The following is a 12,211-nucleotide window of genomic DNA, read 5'->3' on the forward strand; positions in this document are numbered from 1 at the left end:
ACAGCTGTTTACAACTAGGAATGGGACACCCTCCTTAAGTACCCTCCAGCCACGTCTGCGGCTTGGTTTTTCCATTGGTAAAGCAGGGAGGAAGACGTTACCTATGGCCAAGTGTTTGGGGAAGAGAGGATGAGCTCCCAGGTGGACGGTACTGGCTCATATCAGTGTAAGCTATACTGTGTCTTCTGCACACACCCACATGCACACATGCGTGTCTCTGTGCTCATCTGTGATCACACTTACGGGGTCGTTGATGGTTTCGGAGAACAGGGGCGAGCGGTCGGAGAAGCAGGACAACACGAGCTGGATCAGCACAAGGCTAAAGTAAATGTAGAAGGTGACGTCGCGAAAGACATCAACTCGGGCATCCTGCACAGGAGGGGAAGGAGGAGAAGGAGAAAAGATCACTTTCTAGAAGCAGCTGCAGGGGGCGGGTTATCTTCCGGGTTATCGCCCCTTCAAGATAAAGAAGACAGGTGTTTACATCATGGTGTGGTCCACTCTGCCTGGTCAGCCCAGCTGACATGGAGAGGAGCCCCAGGCTTGGGAGTGGATCAGACCTACCTTCAAGGCCTGGCTCAGCTCACACTGGCCATGGCCATGGGGCTTGATCAGCTTACTTAACCTCTCTGTGCCTCAGTTTCCCCACCGACAAACAGATCAGTGGCTCTCAACAGGAGCGGTAACTTTGCCTTCCAGTGAACATCTGGCAGTTTCTGGAGACATTTCTGTTCAGGGGTGGGAGGGCTACTGCCACGGCCCCTCAACATCCTGCAAAGCACAGGACAGCCCTCCCCCAAAACAAAAGGAAGACTCGGGCCCCAAACGCCAATCCCTGCTGAGGCTGAGACACCCTGCCAGGGTGACTGTGAGATGGCAGTAAGATTATTCACGAAAAAGACTCAGTCCCCGACCTAGCACTCTGAAAACACGAACTCAACAGATGGCAGCTGCCATCACTATTAAAGACCGCTGAAAGGTACATTGTAGGTGCTCAATAAACGTTTGGTCTCTCCTCCTTGCTTTGCCTAATGCCAGCTTCCGATTAGCCCGAAGGCAGCAGGGAACAGCGGGACAGTCTGAAATGACCCGCTCTTCACGACTCCTAGGAGCAGCAACAAGGGCCACTTCCCAGCCAGAGTGACACCAACGCAACGTGGGAACTAGTCCAGGGCCCCCCAGGGGCAGTCGCCCTGCAAACACCACTCCCCACACGGCTGCATTCCAGATGAAACACACAGAGAGCAGACCTGCTCGGCTGTCACCACTGACAGAGGCTCAAAGTATGGTGTGCATCTGCCTGCTGCTCCTGCCCCTGACAGAGGCACAGACAAATGGGGCTTGGAGGAAAGAAGATTCTAGAACTAAGGTTGCATGGGGGGAAGGGAAATCCCCAGGGAAGAAGCTGGACCCATGTGGTAGCCATTCTCTGGTTCCCAAGGAAATGCATGGTTTCCATGCGAGAAACCATGGAACAGAAGGAACAGGCATCTCCCGGGCACTGCTAAAGGAAGACATGGAACGAGGTCACACTTACCTCTTTTAAGGCAGTCATGATTTTGGATCTCAGGATGGCAAGGGCACACAGTAGGGCTATAAGCCAGAAAGTGAGCATGATCCCTGAGGACTGGACTCCCCTCCTTCTCTCGATCTGAATTAAAAAGGTAGCAAGCAGCTGGAAGAGAAAAGCATGCGACAAGAGTTGTCAGGAGAAGGTCGGGTCCCCACGGCCTCCCCAGTCTGGGGCCTGGCAGATGCAGGGCCCAGAGGAGGGCTGCCCCCAGGACGGTGGTAGCAGAATGGCCTGGCTCCAGACCCAGCTCTGCTCTCGCCTCGCTGGGTGACCTTGGGCGTGTCACCAAACCTCTCTGAGCCTCTGCTGCCTCATCTGCAAAACGGAGTTGACAACAGTATTCATCTCGAAAGCCATGAGAATGTAACAAGATCCAGGAAGGGATGGAAAAGTTGGGGGCGGGAGGAGAGAGGGTGGCACGGGCAGGGAGCTCAGTTTATCACAGAAATCAGCACGCTTTTTCTTAAAGGACCAGAGAGTAAATATTTTAGGATTTGTGGGCCATGGAGATTCTTTCACAACCACTCCCATCTGCAGTGTAGCATGAAAGCAGCCTCCCATGAGACAGGGAAGAGTGGTTATGGTCACCTGCCAATAAAACTTTATTTACAAAAACAGGCTGCGCGCCACCCCCTGCTTTAGAGAAGGAAGTCCAGCCTGATGCAGTGGGCTCGTCTGCCTCGGGCAGCAGTGGTAACCGCTCTCCTTTACTGAGCCTCTCTTTGCTCTGCCTCTAGGACGCACTCACCTGCACTGACTCAGTGCAACCTGTTTTCAGCCCCAGTTTGCAGATCAGGAAACTTACTCAACCTGCTACAGACAGATACATAGTTGTCTTCACGGAACTTCATTAGAATGACGGTGAGGGGGGGATTCATTTCCTGGTACCCTGAGCTATGACTTCCGTTTTACATGTGACTCAGTGATCGAGGAGAAAGAACGATGAAACCACTTTTCCTTGAAAGAAGGAGATGCCCCTGCCCTTCCGCAGACAGCCCTCTGAAGGCAGACCCCAATGCTGGCCACAGTCATGAACCCGACTCCCAAGGAGCTATGGGCACCCACAGCACTGCCCCTCAGCCCCCAGCTGCCAGAAACCTGGATGTCTGTTCTCATCCCCGGTCCTCTCGTCTCCTTCCCTCCCTGCAGCTCTCCATCAGCAACACACCTGGCTCTGCCACCAAGGCCACCCTCAGTTGACCCACCACTCACTCTGGTCTCAGCCTCCATGCCCCTGGCCCAGGTGCCCCTGGGCCCCTACTGGCCTCCCAGCTTCCACTCTTGCTCACAACCCATTCTCACCACGCTCAGCTCTTAAATAAGCACAGCCTGCCATGCCACACCTTTCCCTTTCGGGTGAGGGGTTTTAACCCAGGGTCCATGAGGCTCTGGATAGAAGCCAGGGGGTCCATGAACTCGGACGGGAAACAATCATAGCTTCGCTTTCCCTCATCAGCACCACCAATGACAATGGAAAGCAACAAAGCTCAATGGCACCAGCAGTGCCCGGGGCTCCGTCACCACTAGAAGTCACACCCGAAGACAAAAAGCGAAAGGCCTCTCCTCCAGCTACCGTGGACGCTGGGCTGCTGTCTGGAAACTAAGGAGGTCTCACACCTGCTGGTGGACCCTGAGTTGAGATGCACTGATAAAGAAGCCCATATTTTTGCTGTTTACTCTTTTGCAAACTGTGATTAAAGATAACTGGTTTCCCAGCCCAAATGTCCTGCAACTGAAGAATCTATACAGTCCATACAATCAAACACACTGAGCAATTGTGGAAAAAAATAAAATAAAATAAAGGTCTTTGGAACAGCAGAGGCTGAGAAGTCAGACTCCAACTGCTCCAGCCTGCAGGGTTCCATGCACATGATTTTCTGGAAAAGGCAAAGTCACAGGGGCAGAAAATATAGCGGGAGTTGGGGAGTGGGGGAGGGCAAGGGCAGCATGAGGGAGGTTTCGGGGGGCTATGAATTGTTGTGTTGCTGTGAATCTCCATTGTGGGCATGGTGCTTACCTGACAGTATCGGTTTATCAAAGCTCATCAATGGTTCAAGGAAAAAAGTGAATTTTACCCTATGCAAAATAAACCTCAAGTAAAAACATAAATGGACCTCATTAAGATCTTCATACATACACATATGTGTGTATGACTGGTTTCCTCCACAAGCCTGTGTGTTTGATGATTTTAAGAACACTATTCTGAGACCAGACTGGCAAAGAAGAAAGGGGTGTGTGGCACAGAAAAGGTCTGGAAACCCAACTCTGGGACTGAAAAACAAGGCAAATCCCGCTCACCCTGCAGCTCAAGGTCCTTCAGAGTCAGCCCCCTGCCCTTCCAGTGCCCCTGCGCCCCTCCTCACTGCCTCTGCCCCAGCCACACTGGCCAACGCTCAGTCTCCCCTGCTCTGACCCCAGATCACTTGCACGTGCTGGTCTCGCCACTGGATCCTCCCTATCTCTAGCCCCTTCAACTTTAACATCCTGCTCATTCTTTACGCCTAAGTTCCATCATCCTTTCCTCCCTCCTCCCATCAAGACCAAACCAAATTCACCCAAGACACCCGTATTTCTACTGTAAGATCTTCTCATTTCCAAATGGCGGCCACTACTTACCATGGTGATGCCCAAGAGGGTTGGGCTGACCAGGAACACTGGGGCCAGGAGCTTGCCCATACTTCTTTCCCAGAAAGAGTAGAAGAGGTCTGCCCAGCAGACGATCCATAGCAAAAACCCCAAGGCCTGGAAGAGAAGTATGTGCACATCTTACAATGGACAGCCCTGGAACTTCCCCCAGCATCCCTGCAAAAAGCTCAGCCTCGGAGGAACCGGCTACCCCCTAACCATTGCCTGTGGTCTTCAGACACAGTATACATCCTCTGGGATCCAGTCAAGTCCTAGGCAGGGTGAGCCAGTATCCATGCCGTCCCATGCTGGTCTGTGTCTCCTCTGTACCCCAGCCATGACTCTGTCTGTCCTATTCTCCCCAGCACCTGAAGACTCAAGTCTCTGACTTATCGACATCCATGAACTACATGGGGGCCCTCACACGATGGCCATTCATCCAACAATATTAAGCCAACCAAAATTTACTGGGGCCTCCTATGGGCCACAGATGTGAAGGATAGAACGATGAATAAAACAGACAGAAGTCACTGCTTTCACGGAGCTGTGATTCCAGTGGATAGAACAGGCAAGAGATGAACCGAAAAATACACAGTATAACGCTAGAGAGGAATGAGTGGCGTGAAAAGTGAAAGTGTTAGTCTCTCAGTGGTGCCTGACTCTTTATGAAACCATGGACTGTAGCTGCCCACCCCCAGGTTCCTCCGTCTACGGAATTCTCCAGACAAGAATATTGGAGTGGGTAGCCATGCCTTTCTCCAGGGGATCTTCCCAACCCAGGGATGGAACCTGGGTCTCCTGCCTTGCAGGCAGATTCTTTACCATCTGAGCCATCAGGAAGAAGAAATAAAACAGATAAGATAGGGTGGTCAGAGAAGGCCTCTCCCATCAGGTGACATCTGGTGAAGAGCCAACGGTGACTACTTGAGGGAGAGAACAATTCGGGTAGAAGGCAAAGCAAGTGCAAAGGTCCTGAGGCAGAAATGTATTCAGCAGGTTCATGCCTGCTGTGGCATGAGCCGTGGGTGTGACAGGAGGTGGCTTAAGAGGAGCCTGGAGCCACATGAAGCTGGGCCACTGAGCAGACGTCCAGGTTTTACTCCCTAGGATGAGAAGTTACTAGAGTGTTTCTCAGCAAGGCACAGACAAAATCTTACAGTTGTTTAAAAAATATTTTTATTTCTTTGGCTGTGCCTTGCCTTAGTTGTGGCATGTGGGATCTAGTTCCCCTAAGGGATTGAGCTCAGGGTCCCCTGCCCTGGGAGCATGGAGTCTTAGCCACTGGACCACCAGGGAAGTCCTCTGGTTTACACGTTAAAGGGAGAGGTTGCTCTCCATGAAAAGTACAAAGTGCTGCCAGAGGTCTAAGAGGAAGACACCAGATCCAGCTGAAGACAGGGGAGCAGACAGCATGGTGAGATGGGCTTGGAATGTGGTCTGACCAATGGTATCACAGGCAAGGGGACAGCTTTGGTAAAATCATTCAAGTTTACCTGTTTGCCAAGGGCTTATGGAAATCAATCTCGGGAAATGGGGCTTTAATAAAGGACAGAGAGACACATGCTAAGAGGAGAAAGTGGAATGCACACACACACACATACAGGATATATACATGCCCTTCATGTGTCTCCCCCAGAAAGCTCATTCTTACAAGGGGCATACCAGCACCTGTAGAGTGGAGAAACAGACTCACTGACCAGATGACCAAAATTAAGCCCATCAATGAGGGGCATATGGATACCACGTGACCTTAGATGTACCCCAGAGAAGGACCCCGTGGCCCTTTTGTAGTTCTCCAGCCAGACAGGCATTAGTGAATCAAACCGTGAGAACACATGGTCCCAAGAGCCCAAGTTGAGAAACTGACTCTAAATTAACTGGCCCATGTTCTCCAAATATGTCAGCATGATAAAAAAAAAAAAAAAATGGTGAAAAGTTCTTCCAAAATAACAGAAAAATAAAGAAACAGTGTGACTAAGTGCAATGAATGACCCTGAATTGGGGGGAGGAGGAGGGGATGCTAGAAAGGACAAGCATCCTTGTCCCTTTTGGTAAGGGACAAAAGTGGAATATACATAGTAGTTTTTATTTTTTCTTTTAAAGTATTGTGTCCACGTTACATTTCCTACATTTAATTGTGCTGTTGTTACATAACAGAATATCCTTTTTTCGATAAAACATACACTGAAGAAGGGGCAAAGAGGCATGGTGGATGGTAGCTTTTCTCAAATAATTCAGAAAAAAATAAATACTGTGTGTATACGGAGAGAGCAAAGAGAGTAAGAAGATGCTAAAATGTTAAATGTGGCAGAATGTTAAAAATCGGTGACTATAAATAATGGGTATTCAGGGCTGAGGGAGTATTTAATATTATCCTTGCAACTTTTCTGCAGTTTGAAACTATTTCAAGATTAAAAAAAAATTTTTTTTTAATTAAAAAGACATCCTTGGTCAGGGAGGAAGACCTCCATATAATCTTGTGAGATAGATTATATCACCCCCACTGCAATCATGGGGAAACTGAGGCTCAGGGAGGTTAAGAAATTTGCTCAAGGAAAAAAAATTCTTAAAAAAAAAATTTCTTCCCATTTCTTTAATTTTGTATCTATATGGGATGGTGCATGTTCATTAAATTTACTGCGATAATCACTTCATGACCTATGTAAGTCAAATCATTGTGCTGTACACTTAAACTTAATACAGTGCTGTTTGTCAGTTAGATCTCAATAAAACTGGAAGAAGAAAGAAATTTGCTCAAGGTCATATAGCTAATAAGTGGCAATGCCAACATCTGAACCCACGTCTGAATTCAGAGCCCCAGGCTTTATTCACCACATTATTATTCTGTGTCCTAGTAAAAGGCAGTTCAGGGGAATTAAGCAGAAGGAACATGTCAGTTATCACAAGCAGTCTTCCCTACCGCAGCACACACCCCACCCCCCAATACGCACGCACATCATAATAAAACCCCACGAGACTTACAGTCTTGGCTTTGTTGAGATGTGTCATCTGAATGTAGCCCCGGTCATGGTGGGAGAGATAGAGGAAGTAGAAGGGGAAGCAGACCCAGAGGAAAGAGCAAGGCACCCACACGAGGACGGTGTTCTGAAAGCACTTGGTGAAGTCGGGGTTGCTGGTGTTCCACGTGACATTCCACTCCTGCGGACACAAACACAGGCCCAGGTAAACAGGACGCCCCCAGGAGTGTGGACCAGGGGCCTGCGTAGAGTTCAAAGCTACCTGCTGTGGGGTTTAGGAACTAGGATGCCCTCCCAGGCAGAACAGGCAAACTGGAAAGATCAGTAGCCAGAAAGACTTCAAACAAAGAATGACAAACGAAAGTTATGTCTCACCTTCCCTCACAGGTAAGTTCCTGAGACAATAATGGACAGGTTCCATTATTGTACAAAAGATGGAGACCACCACTTAAAGGAATCCTTAAGGGTATTCTCCTATAAATCGACTCATCCTTTAATCACATAAATCATGCCTACTTTACAATCCTGTGAATTAAGAGCTTTCTAATATTTTCTTCTTTATCATCCCTATGACCCCATATCACTGTATCAATGCATCAGTGATGGCATGACAGTGATCACATCATGATCACTTTCATCAGCACCATCAGCATCACTATAGCGGTCATCATCAGCACCACCATCTTTATCACTGGCATCAGCATCGCCATCATCCACCATCATCAGCACCACCATCTTTGTCACTGGCATCAGCATCGCCATCATCCACCATCAGCAGCATCACCATCAGCAGCATGACCACCAACAGCACCACCACCATAGATAATACCCAAATTGCAGTTCTGTGTTCTAGGCCCTATTCTAAGTTCTTTGTATGTATTATCTCCTTTAGTTCTATAATTACTTTATCATTTCTTTCTTAGAAGGGAAAACTATAGCACAGAGAGGTTCAGTGATTTGCCCAGTATCTCACAGTACCTACCCCATTATTTGGTAAGACCTGGAGCCTGACTCAGACTCAGGCAATTCGATTCTGGAGTTCCTGCGTTTAAGCACAAAGTTATCCTGGCTGAGAAACAAATCTGTCTTACTTTTATCTTTTTAAGAAGCCACCTGTATTGCATAAGAGACAATGCCAAATAGGTAAAAAGATAAACACATACATAAATAGAGCAGGTATTATCTGCCCAAGAAAAAAACTTCAACCAGTCTTCAGACTTCTGTAATGGAAATTTTAACTCAAGCCCTGATCTGACCACTGAACTGTTTGTTATATGACTTTGGGGAAAGGTATTACCCTATCCAGAGGTTTCAATTTCCTATCTCTACCATAATTAGGCGGGATAAAATTAGAGGTCTGAAACAGGTGATTCCCAGGCTGACTAGGCCCACAGAGATGATCTGCAGTTATTGTTGGTACTTTAAACATGCCTTTTAAAAAAAAATCTCAGTTTAGCTGCCAACACTTAAAAATGAGGAAATTTCACATAAAAGTTGGATTTACAGTGTCTCTCTAAAAAATAAAAAACCAGAAAGTCTGGCAGCACTGGGCCCAGATTTCCGCTTCACAGCCAGTGGAAGGAACTAGGGAGGAGCCAGTCTTTGGGTAAGGTTCATGCCGTCCAGCGGCCAGTCCCCGTGCAGCCCCCTCCCCACAGCACTGTCTCCCCACCACTGGATATCTGCTCTCCAGACACCTCTGATTTCAACAGCCTTCCCAGAATCAGATTAAGAGAGACCACCAAGGAACTCCAAGGAACCTGGATTCTTAAAACTTCATGCAAGCTTTAAAGCCACATCAAAGAACATTACAGAATAGAAAGTAATGGGAATAAGTGGACCATTTTACATTTGATGATCAATCAAAATCTATGTTCTGAGCTTTATAAAAGAGACCTAGATGTGTACCAATGCAAGCATACTTAATGCTACTGAGATGTACACTTAAAACTGGTTGCTGCTGTTCAGTCGCTCAGTCATGTCCAACTCTTTGCAACCCCATGGACTGCAGCACACCAGGCTTCCCTGTCCTTCACTATCTCCCAGAGTTTGCTCAAACTCACGTCCACTGAGTCAATGATGCCATCCAACCAGCTCATCCTCTGCCGCTCCCTTCTCTTCCTGCCCTCAATCTTTCCCAGCATCAGGGTCTTTTCCAGTGAGTAGGCTCTTCCCATCAGGGGGTCAAAATATTGGAGCTTCAGCTTTAGCATCAGTCCTTCCAATGAATATTCAGGGCTGATTTCCTTTGGGATTGATTGGTTTGATCTCCCTGCTGTCCCAGGGACTCTCAAACATCTTCTCCAGCACCACAATTCAAAACCATCAATTCTTCAGCACTCAGCCTTCTTGATGGTCCAACTCTCACATCCATACATGGCAACTGGAAAAACCAAAGCTTTGACTATACCGACCTTTGTCAGAAAAGTGATGTCTCTCCTTTTTAATACACTATCTAGGTTTAAAAATGGTTAAGATGGTTAAAGAAAAAAAAAAAAGGAAGAAGAAAAAGAAAAGACTTGACTTTAAAAACAGAGAGACAAAGATCTAGTATTAAGTAAGTACCCAAACTGGTTCTTCAGAGGTATAATTATTCTATGATATAAATGGTTATTTTTCCAGAACCAAGAACAAGGAATTATTGAAAAATAAACTTTAAAAGGTCAACACAGACAAAGGAATTTAGCTAGGAAACTTCTAGACACAAAGAAACCCTAAAAAGGACAAAGTTCATGCCTCTGTAGACTTGGGCACTTGGAAGACAGCCTTGGAAATAATTTACCTGATCATGGAGAGGAGTAGTTTATATCAAAGACTAATTATTTTAACTGATTTCACACCTAAAATTCTTAAGATGATGGTGAAAAGGGGGATTTAACTGTTGGTGGTTATTATAATCAAAGCAGATTCTGGCCAGAAAAAACTCATTCCAAAGGAATTTGCCTTTGTACTAAGAAAACAATACCGAAACTTAATATAGAATTATATATATAACTTCCCTTGTAGGAAGGGCTTCCCTGGTGGCTCAGCTGGTAAAGAATCTGCCTTCAAGGTGGGAGACCTGGGTTCGATCCCTGGGTTGGGAAGATATGCTGGAGGAGGGAAAGGCTACCCACTCCAGTATTCTGGCCTGGAGAATTCCATGGACTAAGTCCATGGGGTCACAAAGAGTCGGACACAACTGAGCGACTTTCACTTCACTTCTCTATGTCTATAAGAAGCTTGGTTCATATATGAGACATTTTAATCACCTGATCCTTGCCCCAGTTATTCCTTGACTGGACTGCTACAGTAGCTTGCTAGCCACACCCTGCTTCCAGACCCTCTGGGCCTCACCTAGTCCTCCCCACCACAGCCAAATACATTTTCTATCTTATACATCTACACATGCATCCAGATATAATTATCCACTCATCTCACCCACCATCCAGGCACCAAGTCATTCATCCATCTACCTATCTATCCACCCACCCACCTCCTCTACCCATGTACCCATCCAGTGATCCACCCACCCACCTACCCACCCACTGACTCATGCATCCATCCACCCACCTGTCCACCCAGGCATTCATCCATCTGTTTCTTCCACAATTTCTCCCGCCCCATTTCCCAATGTGTCCACTTGGCCTCTCTTCGTATTAATTTCCTTTTAATAGGTAACACATTTCTGTGCTAAACTTTCCCCAACTACCCAAAATGGTACACTGAAAAATAAGTCTTGCTCCCTGAACTCAAAGCTCTCCCTTCCTACCCCACAGGCAAAACTCCTATATTGCTAACAATATATCGTTATTCTTCCAAATATAGTTTATCTACTTTGTTTCCCCCGAAGGTGCCATAATACATACTTGTTTGGCACCTCACTTTTTTCCCCTTAATATTAGAAACCGATCTCTGTCAGTGCCAGAGATCTGCTTTATTCTTGCTAGTTTAACTTCATTTCTTTTGAACAAAGGGTAGAAGTGACAAGCTACCTCCCCCTCCTGGTCCCAGACTGGTCCCTCTCTCTAGAGGCGACACCATCCGTTTCTTCTGTATCCTTCCAGGAAACATTTTATGCATCTATAACAAAAATAAATACATATCTTCTGTAATCATATGGAGAGAAACATACTCCATACCCTGTTCTGTACCATCCTTTCATCTCTTAAGAACAGATCAGAGAGATTATTCTACTCTGCACATTTCCTCATCCTTTGCTCCAGCTGTTTTGTCTTTCCTCATATGGATGGGCTTGACCTTATATAATCAGCTAACGGGGCACTAGGCTGCTCTTACAATGAAGCAGTGAATAAATTTAGGAAGTGCCTCATTTCACACAAAGCAAGCACATTTGTAAGACAACTTTCTAGACGTGGACCTGCTGGATTAAAGGGTGTATGCATTTAAAATTTAAACGGTTGCTGAATCCAATGGGTATCATCAGTTTATTCTGCACCACACAAAGTACCAGGGTCATTGCTTCCCAAACTACAGTATATTATAAGCTTTTGATCTCTGCCAATCTGATAGTGGAAAATATCTCCCTGTAGCTTCACTTCCTTTCTTCTTAATGATGAATGAAACTGAAGATTTTGCCACTTTGTGTGTTAAAAGCAGTTTCTTCTCCTAAGAGGAAAAACCATAGGCTTAAATACCTATGAGTTATTAAATGGGACAGATCTGAACACCCATCTCCCCTGGGTAACAACCTCCAATAGTTTCCCATCACCTTTCGGAGCCAATCCTTGCTTGCTTCATGAGGCCTTCCACATCCACATTCAAGCTCCATCTGTTTCTTCTACGATTTCTCCCGCCCCATTTCCCAATGTGTTAACTTGGCTATTCATTCAAAGAAGCATTTATCAAGCCTGTGTCAGGCACCGTTCAAGGAACTAGAGATTTAGGAAGGCCTGTGGTCCCCGCCTTTAATGCATTCCCCAATTGCTGATCCAATGATTGATGCTTTGGGATATGTCTTGCTAGATGCTCTTCCTGCCTTTTCATAGTAGCAAACTCCTACTCATCCTTCAAAATCCAACTCAGAGACACCTCC

The 12,211-nt window shown here is 46.5% G+C and overlaps 1 protein-coding gene across 4 annotated transcripts in view; it reads right to left on the bottom strand.

The window, feature by feature from the left end:
- ABCC1 (ATP binding cassette subfamily C member 1) overlaps window positions 1-12,211 on the bottom strand; it is a 152,075-nt gene that overhangs the window by 96,359 nt on the left and 43,505 nt on the right. For all 4 annotated transcript variants that reach the window (XM_027528199.1, XM_027528197.1, XM_027528198.1 and 1 more), the window contains exons 2-5: window positions 7,181-7,357; window positions 4,190-4,315; window positions 1,538-1,675; window positions 244-369 (exon numbers count right to left, since the gene is read on the bottom strand). In XM_027528199.1, the coding sequence (XP_027384000.1) occupies window positions 244-369; window positions 1,538-1,675; window positions 4,190-4,315; window positions 7,181-7,357 (567 nt within the window). The remainder of the gene's footprint in view (window positions 1-243; window positions 370-1,537; window positions 1,676-4,189; window positions 4,316-7,180; window positions 7,358-12,211) is intronic.

The sequence above is a fragment of the Bos indicus x Bos taurus genome, chromosome 25 (genome assembly GCF_003369695.1).
Source record: "Bos indicus x Bos taurus breed Angus x Brahman F1 hybrid chromosome 25, Bos_hybrid_MaternalHap_v2.0, whole genome shotgun sequence".
NCBI lineage: Eukaryota > Metazoa > Chordata > Mammalia > Artiodactyla > Bovidae > Bos > Bos indicus x Bos taurus.